This window comes from Dipodomys spectabilis, unplaced genomic scaffold, assembly GCF_019054845.1.
Source record: "Dipodomys spectabilis isolate Male_0828 unplaced genomic scaffold, ASM1905484v1 ptg000085l, whole genome shotgun sequence".
NCBI classification, from domain to species: domain Eukaryota; kingdom Metazoa; phylum Chordata; class Mammalia; order Rodentia; family Heteromyidae; genus Dipodomys; species Dipodomys spectabilis.
This window is the reverse complement of record NW_024870762.1, coordinates 7,181,148-7,204,809: the sequence shown is the minus strand read 5'-3', so window position 1 is coordinate 7,204,809 and position 23,662 is coordinate 7,181,148. Positions and strand designations below refer to the sequence as shown.

At 36.1% G+C, this 23,662-nt stretch overlaps 3 protein-coding genes across 3 annotated transcripts; 2 read left to right on the top strand and 1 right to left on the bottom strand.

The window, feature by feature from the left end:
* The first annotated feature begins 6,051 nt into the window (after nt 1-6,051).
* LOC122111407 (olfactory receptor 2J3) lies at nt 6,052-6,981 on the top strand. The gene has a single exon (XM_042684229.1). The coding sequence runs from the start codon at nt 6,052-6,054 to the stop codon at nt 6,979-6,981; it is 930 nt and encodes a 309-aa protein (XP_042540163.1).
* Nucleotides 6,982-17,316: 10,335 nt separating this feature from the next.
* On the top strand, nt 17,317-18,246 carry LOC122111414 (olfactory receptor 2J3-like). Its single transcript, XM_042684237.1, has one exon. The coding sequence runs from the start codon at nt 17,317-17,319 to the stop codon at nt 18,244-18,246; it is 930 nt and encodes a 309-aa protein (XP_042540171.1).
* A 3,981-nt stretch (nt 18,247-22,227) lies between these two features.
* On the bottom strand, nt 22,228-23,166 carry LOC122111375 (olfactory receptor 2B11-like). The gene has a single exon (XM_042684181.1). It carries the CDS (start codon nt 23,164-23,166, stop codon nt 22,228-22,230), a length of 939 nt encoding a protein of 312 aa, XP_042540115.1.
* Between the last annotated feature and the right edge of the window lie 496 nt (nt 23,167-23,662).

The following is a 23,662-nucleotide window of genomic DNA, read 5'->3' as shown; positions in this document are numbered from 1 at the left end:
CAATTACTTGGTCAAAGTAATGAGTACATTTTTTATCAAACATTGTTGCCTCCTCTTTTGTTTCCCCTTCCCATTGCTTTCCATCTTCCCCCCCAACTCCCGCTGCTCCCTCTGCTCCCCACCCCCCGCCAAAGTTATAAAGTTCTTATTTTGATAACGTCTTGTACATCTCATTGTTGCAATGGGTCCACCTGTATCCCTATTTAAACAACTTGTTTTTTCCCTTCCCCTCCACAAATTATACTAACATCAACAACAGTGAAAACAGGGGTAATACCATGGAGGAGGGACATACAAAGCAACAAAGAAATCATCTTATAAATATGTTAGAAACAATCTCAAGAAAGAAAAAACATTTGAATCCTTATCTTGGGGTTCATTTCGTCTAACATCAACTTATCTGACCGCTCGGCTTGTCTCAGACATATAGTACAATGAACTCTTAATATAATTCTTTGGTCAATTAGTATTAATTCAAAAATTGTTTATATTTATTTTATTTTTGGAAGTATGAGCTGTGAGTCACATAAAACTATATATATATTTAAAGTGCTCAATATGATGCTTTGATATATCTATGATTTGATATATTATGCATAGTAAAATTATTACCACAGTCAAACAAATACCTCATTATCTCATGTAGATATTATTGTGTGACTGTGTATTAGTATTAAAATTACAGGTGACAGTATGGTTGTTAAAAAATTCTACACCAGAATCACATGTATTTTATTACATGATGTGAAATATGTTCTTTCTGCTCAATTTTCAGATAATTTCTTAAGGATTGGTACACTGACTTAGTAGTTGTTCAAAAGAATTCTTTGGCAATAAAGGATTGTGTGCTAGACAGGCATGTGTAATAATAATTGCATTTATTTTTTCAATCTACTTGATGCTATTATTTACTACTTACCTTGTGGTATAGTGTATAAGAGATGATGATAGGGAAATACAAGCATTGAAGATTTTATTTCCTGTGGTTTTATTTCATGAAAGATAAAGTCATTACATGCAATACATCTATAAAGAGGGTACAGGTGGTAAGTGGTACCAGAAGATACGTTGTGGAGAGAAAAAGAAGTGCCATATTACATGCACAGTAGGGCAGCATCTATATCTAGAGTATGAATATGAGAGTATTGCCAAGTGTGTGGTTTGAGATGTCATATACTTCAGGGTCTTGCAGATGGTAGCACATTTCCCATGGATATCAACATTCAGCAGGCTGTATGTACATTACCATGCTCAGGGCCAGGAATGTTCTGAAGGGAATTTGAGGTAGCACTAGGCTGGGTCCTATCTGGGCTTCAGATAAGACCATATAACACTGGTGGTATAGATTCTGTTGGAAGTCCATATATAGTAGTGAAAGCATGGATCCTTGAAGAAGACTAGAAGAATCTGACAATATGTATTGAATGGAGGAAACCATTCCTGCTTCCTAGAACAGCAGGCAAATGAAATGTGAGAAAAATCACGAAGAAGAAAATAGCTCTGGACCAGGATAGTCAGAACATATATATATACATAGTATATATATGAAACACACATATATATACTATATAATATTACATATAATATTTAACACTACTTATATGTAATATTAATATATGCTTTTGAAATATTAAAGGCTGGTTTTTAAGAAATAAATCAGGAGCCCTTATTGTAATGAGGAATTAGGAAGAAATATTCGGTAACCCAATAAACCCATTGCCTTTCTAGTGCACATAGCTCAAAGCATTTTGCTCAGTGATGGTTGGATCATTGATCCATTGTCATCTTGGAAAAACTGACATAACATTTAGATGACATTGCTGGGAAACGTTTCTGACACAAACAGCTCCTTGCAGGACATTAATTGACACTTTGGGATTTACTCTCCCAATGGCCCAGTCAAGAAAATGCAGTCAAGTTCTCCTTTGTTTCCACAAAGGCCCCATTTGTTCTTAAATGTGAGTCTATCCCCTGATACACTGAATGCTCTAGTGAGCTTTTCATCAGGCTGCAAAAAATAATTTCACCTTATTCATTGCTTCATTTTCGGCATCAGTAATGATCCCAGATGCAATCAGAATCTACATTCCTGACCTGAGACAGTGGACCAGAATCTAAGGTTCAGGCAAGCCAGTGGTGCTGGTGACTTTAAGAGACAAACACCAGTGACACTGGACAGACATTGGAGAGACAGCAGGGAAAGGAGTTGTGCAAGAACTGCTGAAGATGAGGTAAGAATATGAGAGAAGTTATATGATCAGAATAAAAAAGTTGTCCACTGATAGGGAGAGAAAAAAGTGATCACTTCTATCTCTGCAGTGTTGACTGCTGACCCTAGGAAGGAGATTTTATCCCCAGTCTCCCAAAGCAACTTTTTAATAAAATAGTTATTTCCCATACTTCTCAGTAAGAAGAAAATTAAACCACAAATTCCTAGTTTCTTCCTGGTTGTATGTGATATTTTGTCCCTTCTATCCTATCTCTTGTGAACCTCGCTTTATAAGAATGCAACCTATGGTTCCTACATTGAGTCAGTCAACAGTTAATTTTAGCCAATGTACTGAGTCATGGAAACAAAACATCAAATCTATAATAAAAAGTAACTAAATTTTGGTCCATGTGTCACATGGTATTTTGTGTCCCATTCTAAGTAATTAAAAATTCTGAAAACTTTCCATCCTCTTTTTTTTCTTTGCCAGTCTGGGGGCTTGAATTCAAGGCCTGGGCACAGTCCCTGAGCTTCTTTTGCTCAAGGCTAGCACTCTATCACTTGAGCCACAGCGCCACTTCTGGCTTTTTCTATTTATGTGGTACTGAGGAACTGAACCTAGGGCTTCATGCGTGGTAGGCAAGCACTCTACCATTAAGTCACATTCCCAGCCCTACATTCTCTCTTAAATGGTGGTAATTTCTAAGTGAGGAAATTCTCTTTATTTACTGTCTGAATATTGCTGTTTGGGGTTTCAGCTATATCTCTGAAAATTAGCTATTCCCCACATCTTTTATTGGGGCTGCAGTTATATGAGAAATTAAGAGATGGTGGGAAAGGGACACCACAGTTGTCTCTACTCTGATTTTTTGTCTTGTGCCTTAGCTCAGGAGGAAGGACGATAGCATTGACCACTGAAGGATGTGACAAAGGGTTCATAAAAATGATGGGGCACGCAGGCTGAGATCTGGGGATCATGGTTCAAAGCCAGCCCGGGCAGGAAAAGTCTGTGAGACTCTTATCTCCAATAAACCACCACAAAACCGGAAGTGGTACTGTGGTTCAAGTGGTAGAGCGCTCACCTTGAGTTTAAGAGCTGAGGGACAGAGCCCAGGCCCAGAGTTCAAGCCCCATAACCAACCAAAAAAAAATGGTGGGTCACTATGCACAGCCACAAATAACTACATGAAAAAAGCCAGTATTCATCTTTCCAAGAAAAGATTAACAACTTCCATGAGAGAAAACAAAACACAAAAAACATGTAAGATGGAATCTGTAAGCCTAATGACTCAGGAGGCCGACAGCCAGAGGAATGTAATTTGAGGCCAGACTTAACAAAAAAAATCCATTAGACTCTCCAAAATTACCAGCCAAAAGCAGAGTTAGAGACAGGGCCCAAGTGGTAGAGCACAGGCCATGCTAGCAAGTAAGCCAAGAAATCTCAAGACCCTAGGTTCAAACCCTAGTACCTCATCCCTAATCCCCCTACATGTAGATTATAATCTTCTCTATTGAGACATATTAAATTGTACACTGTAAAGATTTCATCAGGATGTTTCCACATATACACATGATATACTTGGATCGTATTGTTCCTTCTATTATACTTTCTTACTTCTTTCTCAGTTCCCTTCTCTCTTTCACTTCCTAAATTCCCTTTTTACCTTACTAACCTTGGTCATTTTGTTTTGTTTCCTTCCAGCTGTCACAAATGAAAGGAAACAGATGATACTTTGTGAGACTGGCTTATTTCACTGAACATGACATTCTCTAGATTTCTCCATTTTTCAGCAAAGGACATCATTTCATTCTTCTCGATGCAGAGTAAAACACCATTGTGTATATAATACTACCTTTTCTTTATACATGCATTAGATGATGGCCATGTGGGCTGATTACAGAACTTGACTAATGTGATATGAGTATTTAGGCATCTTATGGTAGGTTGACTTTGATTCTTTGGGGAATATTCCCAAAGTGGTATGGCTGGATCATATAAGAGTTCTCTTCTTAATTTTTGAGGAACCACTATATGTGTGTATGTATATATATATATGTATATATGTATGTATATAACTTTTAAATACAAAAACATCAGACTCATTAATCACAGTATACAAAATGAAAAAAATCCTTTAATTTCATTAAATATTCATCTTCCTCTCTAAAACATTCATATTCCTCTCTAAACACGAGAATAAATCCTATATAGAAACTATGGTTTCTACTTAGAATTTACATCATGTATTAGTTATAGACTACATGCAGAAGACTGGATCCAGTTCTCACTCTAAGTACTGTCCTCAGCTCTCCTCCCTTCTCCTTCCCTTCATACCTTTTCTTCTTTCTGTGTTCTCTCAGTGGGTTTTTTGGTTCCTACTCCCACATTTTTCTTTTTTAAAATGTATTTTGTCCACTTATCCTCAAAGAGCATTCGAGCAATCTTTTCTCCAGATTCTGAGCTTTATAAGAGACATTTAAAAGCTCATTAAAAAGACGTGAAGAGATGTAGTTGTCTTTTCATTGCTCTCTCGCTCTCTATTATATTCTTTCAAATGAAAAACAAATTAGAATATGAGTTTCTTCATAAGCACATCCAATTGGAGATAATGTATTCCACCCTGCATAACAAGTTTGAAATCACTTCTAAATTTAGTATTTTTTTCTCTTTTTTACCCACATGCATTACTTTTTTGTGATTATTATATTTTCTAGTAGCACATAAACAGTGACAGCTTTAAAATTCTGATAATTGATGCCAGTTATTTCTTATCAAAGAGTACAATTTTTATGGAAATTGTCTTCCCTAGATAGCTTAGGTACATCTTCATTTACCACTTATTTGAGTGTAATCTTAGGATGGGAACAATTTGATAGTTAAGATATTTCTGTAAAGAGAAAAATCACTGTATGAAATATAAACTATTTTGTACTTTTGGCAATGTTTTATTTTGAAAAAAATCTCAAACAGAGAACAACTAGAAAAAGCAATACAAAGAACTACTAAACATTTAGCCTAAATTCAAGTTGAGCATTTGTAGACATTTTTTGAAAACCCTTGTTGTATCATCTACCATCTATCTATCTGTCTCTTTGTCATTCATGTATGTCTGTTTCTCTATCATCTATCATCTATTAATCTATCTATAGTCTATATATCACCATATCCCTATCATCTAATGAGTTATCTACTTAGTAACTTACTTATTATTTATCACCTTTCTGGACTATTGTAGAATAAGCACAGAGATGCAGTATTATTTGCCAATCATTATCTTGGCTTTTACTTTTTATGAACAGGGACAGCATTTTACATAAACTCGGCACAATTACTAACATTGTCCATTCTAAGTAGGACACAACTATTTAATCAAATATTTAGATATTTCCAGCCGTCTAAATAATTTCAATAGATCATTTTTTTTTCAAGTGTGAGATCACACATTTAGAAACCCAATCACATTAGTTTCCTTTCATCTGGACCAGTTTGTAAATCTTCCTTGCCTTACTGATCTTGACTTTTTGAAGAGTCCAAAAAGTCTTGGTAGGAAAATGTGTGCTAATCATTGAGAGAATTAGGCTGTGCATTTCTGGCAGAACATTGCTTTGGTGACATCATGTTCTACACTGAAAATGTCACATCAGCAGACCCACAACGTGTGTCTCTACACTGATGACTTTGACCCACATAACAAGAGTTGATGAGTATCTACCAGGATGTTTCCCAAAAAGAGTTTACAAATTAACAAATAATTTGTGGTTTCTCAGCCAATTATCATCAATGATTTCTCTTAATGCTCAAATTGTCCAAGAATTGAAGAGAAAAAAGTAGAAGATGTACAATGATGGATAAAAGCAATACAACTTCTGAGAATGATTTCATTCTAAAAGGCTTTTCGAATTGGCCCCATCTGGAAATTATTCTCTTCGTAGTCATCTTGATCTTCTATTTGATGACACTGATAGGAAACCTGTTCATCATCATCCTGTCTTACTTGGATTCCCACCTCCACACTCCCATGTACTTCTTCCTCTCAAACCTCTCTGCTCTGGATCTCTGCTACACCACCAGCTCCATTCCCCAGTTGCTGTTCAACCTCTGGGGCCCAGACAAGACCATTTCTTATTCTGGCTGCATGATTCAGCTCTACTTTGTCCTTGCACTGGGCAGCACGGAGTGTGTGCTGCTGGTGGTGATGTCCTATGACCGCTATGCAGCTGTGTGCAAACCCTTGCATTACACTGTCATCATGCACCCTCGCTTCTGCCATTTGCTGGCTGTGGCCTCCTGGGTAAGTGGCTTTACAGACTCAGCACTGCATTCCCTTCTTACCTTCTGGGTGCCCTTGTGTGGACACCGCCAAGTGGATCACTTCTTCTGTGAAGTTCCAGCACTGTTGCAATTAGCATGTGTGGATACTCATGCTAATCAGATGACGCTGCTAGTCACAAGCTCTATTTTTGTCCTCATACCACTCATCCTCATTCTAACATCCTATGGCGCGATCGCCCGCGCTGTACTGAGGATGCAATCAACCACTGGGCGTCAGAAAGTGTTTGGGACATGTGGAGCCCACCTCATGGTGGTGTCCCTCTTTTTTATTCCAGCCATGTGTATCTATCTCCAGCCTCCAACTGAAAATTCTCAAGACCAGGGCAAGTTCATTGCCCTGTTTTACACGGTTGTCACTCCTAGCCTCAACCCTCTCATCTACACCCTCAGAAACAAAGATGTGAGAGAAGCAGTGAAGAGACTGGTGGGAGGAGAGTAGTCTGTGCACCTGTGACATTTACATTACAGTGGTACATTGTAATGGTTTATCAGTCCATCCATTCATCAACACCACACTTTCAAACAGCATTTCTTCTGCATGTATAACAACAATTAAAAAAAAAATCTCTCGACTGTGTCTTTTAAATTTCTGTCTTTCTAGGCTGAATATTTTCTATATTGTGTTTCTTTTCCATTTATGTAAACACTAGATAAAATATCTGCAATATTTCCTCCATCATTCCTATTCATTTTGAATAGCAAATAATAAGAATTTTTTAAATTTTTTTAAATTTTATTTATATTATGAACCCTAAGATATGTATTTAAATGTTTTTTCTTTCATGCAATTGTTTCTAGCATATTTATAAGATTATGTCTTTGTTGCTTTGTATGTCCCTCCCCCACAGTATAACCCCTGCTTTCACTGTATTTGATGTTGTTATAATTTGTGGAGGGGAAGGGAAAAAACAAATCGTTTAAATAGGAATACAGATGTACCCATTGCAACAATGCGACGTACAAGTCCTATGTCGAAAACGAATTTTACAGCTTTGGTGGGGGGTGGGGAGGAGGGTTGGGTGGGGCGTGGGAGGAGGCTGGGATGGGAAGGGGAAACAAAGGAGGAGGCTACAATGCTTGATAAGATATGTACCCATTATCTTGCCCATGTAATTGTAATCCCTCTGCTCAGTATTTTCACAATAAAAAAAATCCCTTTAAAAGGTGAAAAAAATTATTTTCTTGTAAAGATACTGTACAGAGAGGTTACAGTTACATCAGTAAGGTAATGAGTACATTTCTTGAGCATTGTTACCCCCTCCTTTGTTTTTCTCTTACTATGAGGATTTTGTTACCTATATTTCACATCTTATTTTGTTATCTATTTCTCATACCCTATTTAATTAGTAAGAATATAATTTTATGAATCATTGTAACTTTGTTCTGAAGTACAGAATGGAATTTATCATCTCACATACCATTTTTATAAGGCATTTCGAAGTATATTTTGTTCTGATATATAGCTTGTCAAGCAATAGACTTAAGTAAAATGTTTAGAATCTCTTTTAGAGTGGGAAGATATCCAGAACATCAGATATAGGAAAGAGATAAGAGACTAACTAGGGAGCCAAGTTTGGAAATAGTCCACTGAAAATACATTGGACAATTTTGTAATAAAGGATGTTATATGGGAAATTATTTTTCTTTATAAACCTGGACCAACTAATATGTATATTATGAAAGTCATTTTATGCATTTTCAATAAAAGAATGTGTTCTTTTAAAATGAGTAATTTTTGTTGTCTGGTTGATTATCAATGATAGCCAGCTGCACTAAGTGACTTTCTGTTACCCTTTGAAATGTCAGTCATTTCAACTACAATAAAGTAATGACTAAAGGACAAGTCTGTAGAAAACAACATCTGAGCAATGCTAAATTTTTATCTGCAGATCAGACGTCAGTTGTACTTATTGAGGCCTTTAGAACTTGTCTGTGATTGATTAAAATATTACTTACCACTTTGTAAACCTACACCTAAAACTTCCTCTTGATTTCCCACATGGGTAGCAGTGACACTAATTCACTTTGTTCTTTTTCCACATCTGTGACTCTTTCCTTTAAGCATGAAAGACATTTAGTTTGTCCTTTTGTCCTTTACCTGATAACCAAAGAACAATAGTTGTGCCTATAAAATAAGTTATAGTAATAGCTAAACCTACGTTGAGTGAAGTAATACATAACTACTAATTCTTTAAGACATTAAAACAGTTTAATGGTCTTAACCACTTAGCAATGCAGAAATATTTTGGTTTTGGAGAATTTTGGACAACATATTGATCTTTCATTATTGAATTCTGTTCTGTCCATTTTAAAAACTATTATTGTAAAGGTGATTACAGATGTATTACAGTTACATAAGTCAGGTATTGAGTACATTTCTTTTTGAACAGTGTGACCCCTCTGTCATTTTTTCCCTCCCCATCCCTCGATACCCCAAATTGTATAATTCATTTCCAACATAGAGTCTAGTATCACTGCTGAACTAGTTTACCCTTTGTTCTACCATTTGTGTGTTTCCCCTTCCTCCCCCTAAATCAGATACACTTACACACAAGACAAAAGGTACAGAAATCAAAAACAGTGACTATTGTGTTAATGTGATATTTTGATGTATGCATATATTAAAAACTTATTTATTCAAATTGGTTGCCATGTCTAGCATCATGTTGTATAATACACCTCAAAAGATCTATTGATATTGAACTGAAGTTTTGTACCCTTTTACTAACATGACCCTGTTTCCCATTTCTGAATCCCCAGCACCAAAGGCAAAGAGCATTCTAGTAGCCCTTTGTGCTTTTATGTGTTCAACTATTTTAGATTCACATATAACTGAAGACAGGAGGGATTTTTCATGGTCCATATAGCTTATTTTATTCAATATAATGTTCTACAGGTCTTCTATGCTGTTGCAAGCACCAATTTTTCCTTCTTTTTAAAGGTAACATACTGTGCATGGATGTGTGTATGCATGCATGTTATTACATTTTATTTATTCATTTATCTTACAATAGCCAGCTTTTTTGTGTGTCTTGGCTACTGTGAATAATGTGAATAATACTGTGACTAATCAATATAGACAGAAGATGCCTTTTCAACACAGTGATCTTATTTCTTTTGGATATACATACAGAAGAGGGATTATTGGATCACATGGTGGGTCTATTTTAAGTGTTTTGAGTGTTTTCACAATGGCAAACATTCCATCCATAGTGAGAGATTCTCTTTTTCTCCACATCCTTGACAGTGCTTGTTATTCTTTGTCTTTCTCATAATAGATTCTGTAAAGTATGAGAAAAGAAACATTGAGGGGGGCTAGATTACATATAAACTGGAAATTCAGTCCATGGTGGGGGTAGGAGAACTAGTCTGGAAGCTAGAGACCAAATGGGCTGCCTGGTCCAGGATTTCTTTTAGGAGGTTGGAGACGGCTGTGATGCATAGCAAAGCTCACTCTCCATCCCTCTTTTGGGTCAATCTTGCTTTGCTAGATTTCCTTTAAGACCTTGAATAAGGAGTGAATAGTAATAGGAAATTGCTCTTTCTACATTTTCAATATGACTTTTCTTATTTCTGTTTTATACTAGATACTGTGCTATCTGGATTCCTTAGCTGCTGTGAGAATAATTTTTTATATGTGTGTGCATAAATACTATTCAAATGACCATTTCTGTGTGTAGGAGATCAAAGTCCCCTGGAAATATTTTGTAAAATTATCTTTAGGTAGTTATACAAAGGAGTCGCCACTTGACAAAGCAGTTTATGAATGTAATATATCTTGATCAGTGTTACCCCCTTTCAATGGAAATCTTTTTAAAAACATTTATTGTAACGGTGATATACAGAAGGGTTAGTTACATAAATCAGGTAATGAGTACATTTCTTCTGGAATAGTGTAACCCCTCCCTCATCCTTTCCTAGTCTCCCCGCCCCCACCAGCCTGCCTTCCTTCCGGGCAAAACTATGTAGTTCACTTCCAGCATAGTGCCTAATGAGTATCACTGTTGAATTGGTTTACTCTTTGTCTCGCCATTTCTGTGCTTCCCTTTCCCCTCCCCAAATTATATAAACATATATAAGACAAAGGGAACAGAAGTAAAAAATAGTGACAGAAGGGAATAAGCCAAAGAGAAAAGGAAAGAAGGAAAGAAAAGAAAAAAAGCACAAACAGCTCTATTAAAAATAAAAATACTCTTGTTTCCATTTCTTAGAGTTCATTTTGATAAGCATCATTTTATATAATCATATGCACAAGTTGAGTCCTTGTGATCCTCTCCTGAAGTTATTCTTCTTTGTTCTCACTGTGTGAATGTTTAGATTGCTGTTTAATTAATCATGTCCAGGTGTAATTATTTGTCTATGACTATCCTCAATGAAAATCTTGTTTAATAAAACTCTCCAATTTTCTCCATTAAAAAAATCCTGTGTTCTTTTCTGTTTCTGCATTCCAAACATATGTTTTCTTTTAATGCACAAATATCTATTTCCTTAGAAATACCATAATTATAACATATGTTGCATTGAATGCTGGTCATATCTGCAAGAAGTTCTGCTTCATTAGTAATCTAAACAAAATCAGTTAACATAATCTTAAAGATTACCACAGGATTGCCTTTATAGTTTTGTACATTTTTCCTGAATCTTGTAGAATTTCTCACAATTATAATTTTGCACTCTTTGTATATGAAAAGATTGCCTATCAATGCCATCAGGTAGAACAGCAAGATTACTACAAGGGAAGAGAAGTGCTTATTTCTGCATAAACGATGTCAATAGAAAAATTAGGGAAGAATAGACAGTTCTGGGACTCATTTTTAAGATCACCTCAACTCCTATCACATGAGGTTTGGAAGCCCTCCCATTGCCAATCTAATTCTTTAAGCCAAAGTTTGTGAATTGGCATTTTCCTAGAACTCATGAAGTTCTACTGTAAGTAAATGCACTGAAGAACCAAGAAAAGAAGTTAACCTTTTCTAAGTAGAGAGAGAGCCTCATTACTCAGAAGGATCTGCTTCTTTAACCCATTAGTCTCTCCTTCCCAACCAGATAGAGGGGTGCCAATGTTTCTACACCCTGTGTTACACTTAAACCTATGTATATATGCTGATTTCTCTATTCACATGTAAGCCAGGAGGACAGGCTTATAGACACAAATACATTCCCCAGGGATTCACAGAAAACAGCTCTGGCTTCAAGCCCAGGAACAATCAGTATTATTTTTCTAAGCATATTTTTTTCTCTGACCTCTGGGGAATCTGCATGATTTATTCTTTGATCATTGTTGATTTGGAAATCAGAGAATTCTTTTTTAAAATTGTTTCTATTTCTCATCTATCAGTGACCAGTGAGCTCCATTACTCACTCAGGTTTCTATGTCCTACCTTTCCTCTACAAATGTACAGATGTAAAGGGAATTTATCATCTTACATTAGGATAACATCAATAATGTAAACAAAACAAACTTTCAGGTGGAGCTCTCTATGTATCAAAACAACGAGAAAAAAATACACCATTATGTTCATTACAGATGCAATTTGTACCCAATATTTGCAGTCTTGTTTGGAATTTATAAATGTGAGATCCAGCTACAGTGAACTGACTATAGACACAGCTAGCCCGGGACAGAGACTAATTCTGAAGACCTCATAGAACAAGATGTAGTCATTCCCTATAGCTGTGCTTTCAACAACCAGTTGTTCTGGATTTTACTCTGAAAACTTACATGTCTGTATTTCTAAGTAATGTCAAGTTACTTGATAGACACTTTCAATGACAATAATAAACAAAGCTGTTATTTAATGTCACACAACTTTTCTCCCATTCTCTCTAGATCTCTTTCTCTATGTGTATGTGTGTTTATGATGAAATGCGTTCTCTGGAAATTGTCACAATTCTACCAATTCTTTTTTTAAAATTCTGTCAATTTTAAAAATCACCAATGTCTATTGGTCCTAAGTGGTTCAATCTCCAATACAATATCCTTCAGAACAAATCTGGATTGTAATTGATTTTTGTTTGGAATAATGTGGTGCTGTTCCTTCTGATTATTTACTTAGATCTTGATTATATAAGGAATCAATCTTTGATGATACAAAATTTTAATTCCACGTGGATCTAAAATTTATATTAGTAAAAACAGTACTGTTATTCCCTCATAAGTAATAAGGAATGAAGGAAAAGGTTTCAGGTAACTCAAGTTAACCCATTCCCTTTTGGTTATATAGTGATGGTTTGGATATAGAGTACATCTTGGTTCAGCAGTGTTGTATCACACTGGTGACATTCCTAGGACATGCTTCTAATGAGGACAATTCTCTATGGGACATTACTTGACACCTTGGGATTTACCCTCCCAAGGGCCCAATCAAGGAAATATAGCCACATTCTTCCTGTTTCCACAAAGGTCCCAATTGCTTTATTTATTTATTTTTTTAAATTTCTTTTTTTTTTTTATTTACCAATTGCTTTAATATAAAGGTCCATCCCCTGATAACACTGAATGCTCTAATGAGCTTCTTCTTCTGGCTACAAATACTTTTAGTAGACTATCAGCTCTCTGACTGTCACTTCTGTAACTGGGATAATCACATTTGTTTTGCTTTGCTAACTCCATGTAATGGACCAGAATCTAAGGTGCAGGCAATTACTCATTCTGATAACTTTATGAGACAAACTCCAGCCATCAGGTTATCCACACAGAGGAGCAATAAACTCAGAAGACATACACAGCAGGAAGAACAGAAAGGGTTCAAATACTGTGAATTATTAGGTAAGAGCATCAAAAAACCGTAATATAATAAGAATTTAAACATTTTCATTAATGATTAAAACATGAGACTCTACTCTGCTTTTACCTCTACAATGCTGACTATGAATCCTAGAAAGCAGAATTGACCTGCAACCAATACCAGTAACTTTATTCCTGCCCCTATGGTAAAAAAATAAAATAAAATTAGACCATGAAAGTCTTGTCTTTACCCTACTTGCTTCTGGTATTTTCTTTTGTTTTCTCTTGTACCTTTTACCAAACTGTCTTTATAAGAATGTTGAGTGAATCATGAAATAGAGAAAGGCAACTCATGGGTGCCAATTTGGTGCTAAGACACTGAGGCATCTTTGTAAGGAAGCAGAAAGTTAACATCTGTGTGAGTGGAAAGGACTATAGCTTTTGGTTGCATGCTTCTTAAAAATGTATTTTTTCCCATTCTATTGATTTTACAAGAATTTTTAATGAAAGATTTCCATCATTCTTCAAATGGCTCTGATCTCCAAGGAATCTTCATGATTTATTCTTTGATTATTGCTAGGTCGGAACTGAGTGAATTCTTTTTTAATTCTTTCTATTTCTAAAGAAATTAATTTACTTAGTTGTTATTTATAGAGGTGCTATACAGAGGCATTACAATGACATGAGTCAGGTAATGAGTACATTTTCTTTCATACAGTATCTTCTGTACCCTCATTATCTTCCTGTCCCTCCTTCCAATCTTCACCCATGAGTTGTATAGTTCACTTCCACCAGTGTCCAGTGAGCTCCATTACTGTACTTTTTTTAAACTTTTCCCTCACATTCAGTGCCCTAACTTCTACCCTCTCATCTCCACAACTACACTCCCCACCCCCCACCGCTCGCCTAAACTGTAAAGTTTGTTTTTTGACATAGTGTCTTATACATCTCATTGTTGCAATGGGTCAAGCTGTATCCCTGTTTAAACAATTTGTTTTTCCCTTCCCCTCCACAAATTATACCAACATAAAATACAGTGAAAACAGGGGTTATACCATGGGGTAAAGACATACAAAGCAACAAAAAAATCATGTGGTACCTTATAAATACGTTAGAAGCAATAGCAAGAAAGAATAAACCACTTCCTAACAAATGGGGCCATGTCATTCTTTCTGACGGAGGCATAGAATTCCATTGTGTGTATATACCACATTTTCTTGATCCATTCATCTACTGAGGGGCATCTGGGTTGGTTCCATATCTTAGCTATGGTAAATAATGCTGCAATAAACATAGTTGTGCTGGTAGCTTTAGTAGGGGATTGCTGGGTCATAGGGAAGCTCTATGTGGAGTCTTTTGAGGAACCTCCATACTACTTTCCAAAGTGGTTGAACAAGTTTACACTCCCACCAACAATGCAGTAGAGTTCCCTTCTGGCCACATCCCCTCCAGCATCTGTTGTTATTAGAGTTCTTGATTATAGCCATTCTAACTGGGGTGAGGTGTAATCTCAGTGTTGTTTTGATTTGCATTTCTTTTATGGCTAGAGAAGTTGAGCATTTCTTCATGTGTCTATTGGCCATTCTTATTTCATCTTCAGAAAAGTTTCTCTTTAAGTCTTTAGCCCACTTATTTATTGGGCAGTTGTTTCTTTGAGGATTTGTTGTTGGGGGATTTAATTTTTTGAGTTCCAATTATATTTTAGATATGAGACCCTTTTCTGTTGTGAAGATCTTCTCCCAATCTGTGGGCTTTCTATTGATCTTGCTAGCTATGTCCTTTGCCATGCAGAAGCTCTGCAACTTCATGCAATCCCATTTGTCCAACCTTTTGTTGAGTTGTTGTGTTTCTGGGTGGAAATGACATTATTTTATTTATTTATTTATTTTTTATTGGTCATAGGGCCTGAATTCTGGGCCTGGGCACTGTGCCTGAACTCTTCAGCTCAAGGCTAGTGCTCTATCATTTGCGCCACAGAGCCAATTCCGGCTTTTTCTGCTTATGTGGTGCCGAGGAATTGAACCCAGGACCTCATGCATGCAAGGACTCTACCACTGAGCCACCTTCCCAGCCCCCATTATTTTATCTTATTTTATCATGGCTGTGTAAAATTCCATTGTGTATAGGTATCTCATTGTTCTGGATCCACTCATCCATTGTGGGACATCTAGAAGCAACTTCTTCCCTTTTTTTTTTTTTTTATAGAGTTCCTTTGTAAAAATGTTTTGACTGATTATCCCCGGATGGCTACTGAGTTGTTAGAAGTAGTGTAGCCTAGTAGGTAATTATTTACATTATTAATACATTATGAACTATGGGATCTGAATAATGTTGCAGTCTTAACCTGAATGTTACTAGATTTTCTCCTAAACAGACTTAAATTTTGAGTGTTGCATTTTTACCAGAGTCACGTTTGCACACAGAGGCAATTATAAGACCTCTTCCCCCGAAAGAGGAAACCATAGATGATTCTGTGTGACTTATTTTTTTTCTTATACAACAGCCTGTTAGGAAACAAGATATAAACTGCAGACCACAGGACAAGTAGTGAAAAAGTATGTGGTAAAAGTGGAAGAGGCAGGACTTGAGGTAAAAAAGGATTTTAAATGGTGGATTCTCCTGTATTAACAAGACAATTATAAGATAAAATGAAATATTAACCTTTCCACTGGGAAAAAATGGAAAACACACAGGAGAAAAAGAACCACATATGAGTTATAGATCTTTGTGTATTATAGAAGGTGAAAAATGGGAACTAATGTTCAATCGGGTTAAAAAGTAAGTAGTGATTGTATCACATTTTCTACGCCTCTGTAAAGTAAAATATGACCAAATAAACAACCCTACCAAATGACAACAATGTAATTTTATATTTCATATAGATATTTGTGTTATCATAGAATAAATTACTTTCTAAGCATCAAGGTGACAGCTGAGTTAATGATAATCAAAGATATCCTTAACCTCACTAGGGAAGATAACTGTCACAAAATAGTCTTTTGATAACACATTAGTGACTTCAGCTTTCTTTTCAGCATTTTCCAGGTGATTTCTATTTAGTGCATTACACAAAAGAATGATATATCACAAATATCCTCATATAAGGATGAACAGTCAGAAGAAAGAATGACAAAGTTAGTAGAATATCAAATGGCCTATGTAGAATAAAGTACATCTAACCCCAATTACATCCTTATATTCTGATTTGCTTGTTCCACTCAAAGCTCATTTCTAAGTGAAAAAATAAAGCATAATTAGGGATACCAACAGACACAAAGACACAAAGATGCATGCACAATAACCTATGAATATGGAGTGTAAGAATACTCCTAAAAGGATGTGTAAATATCACTAAATTGGAAAATAGATAAGTATAGGAGAAGGAAGATAAAAATTCTGTGTCAAAGCATAAAAAAACAAAGAAAATACGAGAGTTAGGCAAGGTAAAGTTGCTGATAGCATTTAGAGTGACACATATATATGCCACAAGGCTGAGAAATCTAAACACAGAGACTGGACAAAATCTCCACATAATATCAGTTACTTGTTGCACTTAACTTATACAAATTAAAAAAATACGTATTGTTATTGTTGAGGTGATGTACAGAGGGGTTACAATTGCATAAGTCAGATAAAAACTACATTTCTTTTTTTAACAATGACACCCCTTTCCTTACTCTTTCCCAGTTTTTCCATCCTGTACCCTCCCACAAGTTGTATAGTACATTTTCAACAGGGTCTAGTGAGTACCACTGCTGTACTTATTTGTTCATACTTTGGCCCACCATTTCTGTGAACCCCCCCCCTTATGCCCCAAAGACAGATAAACAAACAAGACAAAAGGAAAATGATAATTAAAATTCTAAGAAGAAATTTAAATTACTACATAATTATGCTCTTTAGCTTAGAAAAGAATTATGAATCATTAACAAAGGCTATGAAGTGGATGTTGCCATTACTGTACTGTCCTTGTGAACCATAGGGTGTTTAATTATATGTTTTTGGAGATGATGTGATATTTTTCCTTCAGGTCACAGGGAGCACATAATGATGGAACAAACCAACACTTCTTCTAATGATTATTTTGTTTTGCTGGGGTTTTCCAACTGGCCTCATCTAGAAGTAATTCTATTTGTGGTTATCTTGATCTTCTACTTGCTGACACTGATAGGAAACCTGTTCATCATCATCCTGTCATACCTGGACTCCCACCTCCACACTCCCATGTACTTCTTCCTCTCAAACCTCTCTGTTCTGGATCTCTGCTACACCACCAGCTCCATCCCCCAATTGCTGTTCAACCTCTGGGGCCCAGACAAGACCATTTCTTATGCTGGTTGCATGATTCAGCTCTATTTTGTTCTTGCATTAGGAGCCACAGAGTGTGTGCTGCTGGTGGTGATGTCCTACGACCGCTATGCAGCTGTGTGCAAACCCTTGCATTACACTGTCCTCATGCACCCTCGCTTCTGCCGATTATTGGCTATAGGCTCATGGGTATGTGGCTTTACCAACTCAGCACTTCATTCCCTCTTTACTTTCCTGGTACCCCTGTGTGGACATCACCAAGTGGATCATTTCTTCTGTGAAGTTCCAGCTCTGCTGCAAATATCATGTGTTGATACCCGAGCCAATGAGATGACCCTCATGGTCACAAGCTCTATTTTTGTTCTCATACCACTCATCCTCATTTTCACTTCCTATGGTGCCATTGCTCGGGCAGTGTTGAGAATGAAATCAAGCACTGGACTTCAGAAAGTCTTTGGGACATGTGGAGCCCATCTCATGGTGGTGTCCCTCTTTTTTATTCCAGTCATGTGCATCTATCTCCAGCCTCCAACTGAAAACTCCCAAGACCAAGGCAAGTTCATTGCCCTGTTTTACACGGTTGTCACTCCTAGCCTCAACCCTCTCATCTACACCCTCAGAAACAAAGATGTGAGAGGGGCAGTAAGGAGACTGACGGGACGAGGGTAGTCTGTGTCCTTGTTACACTGACTCTAATCTGCATCTCTTCTTGACCAATAAGTCATAAATTCATCAGCTCACCAACTACCCTTCTATTCAATAAACATTTACTAAGATAAAACTTTCACAAGCATGGAGGAGTTCTTCCTGACAAATATATATTAAGCACAATTTGCCTAACTCATACTAGTATGGAGAATACAGCCATGTAAATTCAAGATTGCCACATTTTTTCAACATCCCAACAAATATGAATCTGAAATCCTTTCTTAGTTAAACGTGATTGTAAAACAAATCGTAAATATTTTCAGAAGAGCAATGTATAATTCCGGTGGAAAGTCGAATTTTTTGATTAAAAACATCTCTACAATGTATCCTTGAATATCTTGTTTCCTACATAGTCAAGTTAGAGACATTGTGAAATATTTTAAGTAAAGCTGGGTGTGGTGGTAATTCAAGCACTCAGGAGGTAAAAATAGTAATATGAAAAGTTTCAGGCCTAGACAGGGTTTGGTGTGGCCTATGTCTATAATCCTAGCTACTAAGGATGCTGAAGTCTGACAGATTCAAAGCCAGCCCAGGCAGGAAAGTCTGTGAGACTTGTTATCTCCAATTAACTACCAGAAAAACAGATGTGGCACTGTGGTTCAAAATGGTTGAGTGCTAACCTTGAGCAAAAGAGCTCAGGGAAAGTGCCTAGGCCCCACAACCAACCATAAAAAAACAAACCTTTAGCTACTCCTCTACATAATGAGTTTTCTCCCAGCCTAGGCTACATAGTATGATTCTGTTTGAAAACAAACTAAACAAAACAGAAAAAAAAAAGAAATAACGGAACAGGAAAAGGATTTTTTACAATAATTTTCTTTGTTGAGCTAGGGCTATTAGTTTTGAAATAAGTATCCTACAAAGGTTCCTGTGATCACATTTCTCACCATCTAAAGTTTTCCCTCCAGTTATATTAAGGTATATTTGACAAATATTGTATGTATTTATGATACATAATATGAAGTTTTAGTATATATATGTATATATACATCAGAAATTCACTTATTCAAGCCAATTGTTATGTCCATTTTCCTTTTTCTACTTAGTATCCTTTTTTCAAATATAACCATAGATTTGTTACATCACCATATTTATCCTTTTTCTACCATATTTTCATGCCCCAGGGGCCTCTGGGATTCCTAAAAGTAATATAATTCTGAGTATTACAGTTTGAAAAGAACACTGGATTTATATTAGTTGTAAATGAATTTATTCTAATCATCTTTCTTATAAAAAGGATGACATACTTTTTTTGTCAAGCCAGTATTATGCTGTGCCAATCTACAAATCTCTCTTTTTTTTATTATGAAAATACTGTACAGAGGAGTTACAATTACATGGGCAAGACAATGAGTACATTTCCTATCAAGCATTGTTGCCTCCTCCTTTGTTTCCCCTTCCTATCCCTTCCCATCTCCCCCACCACCACCCCCCATCTCCCCCTCCCCTTCTCCCCCCCCTCCCCTGCAAGTGTTGAGGAAACCATTGTTTAACTACCTTAAAGATTTTCACAACATGCACTTTTGTTTTCTTTAAGGAAAGTGTTCAATGTTTTGATATCTTTCATTTGTTCCATAAGAAAGCCCTGCCTGGCTTGCTTGGCCTTGAGGAAAGTTTTTGGATCTCTTTTATGGAAAGTGTAATCTCAGCATTTGTTTCATCTCCTGCTTAGTTTCAAGGACTCAGCATACCTTCTTCACCCAATAGGTACTTTTCCTTTAACATATTTTTTCCAAAGTTAACTGACCCAGCATTCATGCTGCTTATACTGAATATACACCCCAGAAATACATTATTTTCTAGGAAAGTATCATATAAAATATTACTGTATTTTTTTACCCTTTAGCACTCATCATAGTCTTTATCCTGTGATATTCAACATATTTCCTAGAATTCCTATATTTTCAGAGTTTGGGTGAATTAAGAGTATCTGTGGACTTAAACATGAGTGCACACATTAACTAGCCCAGGATTGAGGATGACTGAAAAACTTACATTTGTAACCTGTCTCTATTGTAATGCTTACAACACACATAGACCTTTCTAGTACCAAGCTCTAAAACTAAAAGCATTCTATATTTCTCTGTATGTAACACTGACAAAGATACTTTAACTGGTAATTATGATTTGATTTGATTATGATGTACTTTCCCATCCGAGAATCCCAACTCTTAATATGGATATGATTTGTGCATGAATGCAAAATTCAGAGATTTTGGTGGTCAGAAATCTGCTAATTTTTAATTTCTTACCATTAGCCTTGAGAATTAAATTAGTACCACATGGTCTGTTATTTTTCAGCATTAATCTGGGTTTTTTGTTGTTTCTTGTGTGGAATAATATGAAATTAATTTTATTTCCAATTATTTTCTTTGATGGTTGGTCATATAAAAAGTATGTTAGAAAGATTCTATCAAATTGTTTTAATTACAAGTGTTTATTTCTTCATTACATTTGTATTGAATTCTCAACACAAAATCAATATCACATGACCGTACAATCTATTCATTATTTTTATAAATTGTAACTAATTTAAGGACAGAGCATTAAATTTTCATTATGAGTCATAGATCTGTATGTTTATCATTTTCATCGTTTAGTGATACAGACTTTGAACATTCTTATGCTCAAAAAATACATAAATAAATACACACTCATGTTGTTGGTTGAAGTAATTAAATTGCATTCTAATCGAGGGTAAGGTATTACTTTTTCATGGTGAGTGTTTTAGGTTGAAATGTTATTTTGTGTTTGAAGGGGTTTTGTTTAATTTGATAATTTATGTAATGTACTTTGATTCGACTTATCACATATATATTTTTTTTGATTAAATCCTTTTTTCTCTTCCCCCACTGTACTTAAGTTTTTAGTGAATTTCATTGTGTAAATAATCTTTGTTTCAATGAAACACTGAAATGTTTGCAAGTGGTCAACCCTAATAGCATATCTTCCTTCAACTGACTCAGAAAACTCATGCTAAAATATTTAAAAAGACTTCTTAGAAATTTACCAGTAGTATAGCTTCAATTATACTACATGTTTTATTACTTAATGATAAATTCTTCACTGAAACATAGAAAGACATAGCACACTTGCTAGTCAAGCAAGATTAACTTTTTGTGGTAGAGGTGTTTAAACTCAGAGCCTCATGTGTGATAGGGTCTCTTCCGCTGAGCTGTGTATCCATCTTTGTTACTGTGCGAGTTATCCTTAAGATAAGGTCTTGCTTCCTACCTTGTCTGAGCCTGGACTGAGAACCAACGATTTTAGGCTTCCTTCCCATGGCTAGGATAACAAATGTGTGCCACCACCCCTAACTTCCTCTGATGAGACGGCATTTAACAAACTTTTCTGCTTGGGATATATAATAGGTGCCAGACATTTGCACATGGCATAATATTCTTCTTAAATTTTCTTAAAAAGATAAGGCATCCAAATATATTAAAGTTGAGGAAGTTATGACTCATGAGTCTTTGAATGTTCTCCAAATGATGGCTTGTGCGAAAAGCTGCCCCAGACTCTTGGGAAGCTCAAAGGATCATGGAATGTTTCTTAAGAGGCACAAATAGGAAGCCCACTCGTGAGTGTTTGGAAGGGAACTTTTATGATTAGCTTAGAACAATGGAATTATATCATAGTATTTTAATATTTTTGCTACTTCAAGAAGTTACTATTCCTGATAATTATCTTATTATATTTTATTATTTTTATTCTATTTATTCTTTTATTCTATTATAATTATTATATTATCTTATTATATTTTCAAATCAGAGTGTCCATACTGGAACATTGTAGCCAAATATAATCATTGGCTGGTACAATTAAAACAATACATATAAATGACATTTTACAAAAAGAACATATAAGAACTAATGAGAGGTGAGTCAGGAGAGACAGCTTTATAAACCTATCCTAATTGTAAAATTGGATGTCTGCAAACTTTCACTTCAAACGGAAGATGCTCCTCACCAAGTTGCCTAATGCTCCCTTCACATCCTTATTCCTCAAGGTGTAGATGAAGGGGTTGAGGGTAGGAGTCACCACTCCATAGAAGAGAGCCATGAACTTGGGCTGGTCCCTTGTGATGGAGGAGGGGGGTTGAAGGTACATGCTAATGGCTGGACCATAAAATAACAAAACGACAATGAGATGAGAGGAGCATGTCCCAAATGCTTTTTTTCTTCCCTCAGAAGATTTGATATTAAGCACAGCACGTCCAATACTAGCATAGGAAGCAAGAATTAGGCATAGAGGAACGGCTAACATAAAAATGCATACCACAGACAGGGTGAGCTCATTGGCCTCCTTCTCACCGCAGGCAGTCTTGATCAGGACTGGAATCTCACACACCAAGTGATCCAGTGTATTTGTGCCACACAGGGGCAGCTTTAGTGTAACTGTGGCCTCTGATACAGCATAGGTAATGCCACACAGCCACACGATGCACATTAACAGGATGCAGAGGCGCTGGTTCATGATGAGGGTGTAGTGCAGAGGTCTGCAAATGGCCACATAGCGATCAAAGGACATAAGACCCAGAAGCAGACATTCTGTGCCTCCCATTATGTGAAAGAAATAAAGCTGAACTGCACACCCCACGTAGCTGATGGTCTTCTTAGAGCTGCCCAGGTTGAACAGCATCTGAGGGACGATGCTGGTGGTGTAACACATGTCTAAAAAGGAGAGGTTGGTAAGGAAGAAATACATGGGGCTGTGGAGCCGGGGATCTAATCTGGACACCAGGATGATGATGATGTTTCCCATCATGGCCAAGGGGTATGTGATCAGAAGAATAATGAATAGAGGAAGCTCCAGCCAAGGTCTGTCAGCAAATCCTAGTAGAATGAACTGCTCAGGATGACTTCCATTAATGAGAGCCATTCTTTTCAGTTTTTTTTTCTACAGTAATAGGGTAGGTTAATGATAACATAGAGAGAAATGACACATTAGTAACATAATATATAAAATGGAATATTAGTGTCAGTTTGAAATACCATGAAGGATCTGCCACCGTGTGATCTAGATTTCTTTCCTAACACTAAAAACTAAAAGAAGTTAAGTAAGTCACGTTAAACAAGTAATCCAATCCCACTGGATTTCTTCTGTAGGTGTCAATGGCTGAAATATTGAGATAGAGATAGAATAACGTAACTTAAGAATATATTCTTTTAAAAATAACATAAGAATGATTAGGAGTTAGACAATGATCAAAATAGGTGCCAGAGGCTCAATCTAGTTAGGTAAAAAATCATGTCATTTCTACAAGGAAGGGGAAGATTTTGAATTTAAAAAAAATCTATCTTTGGCATTTGAAATTAAGGAAGAATTTAAAACTGAACATGTCATATTATAATTATTAAGGAAGAAATTAAAAAGC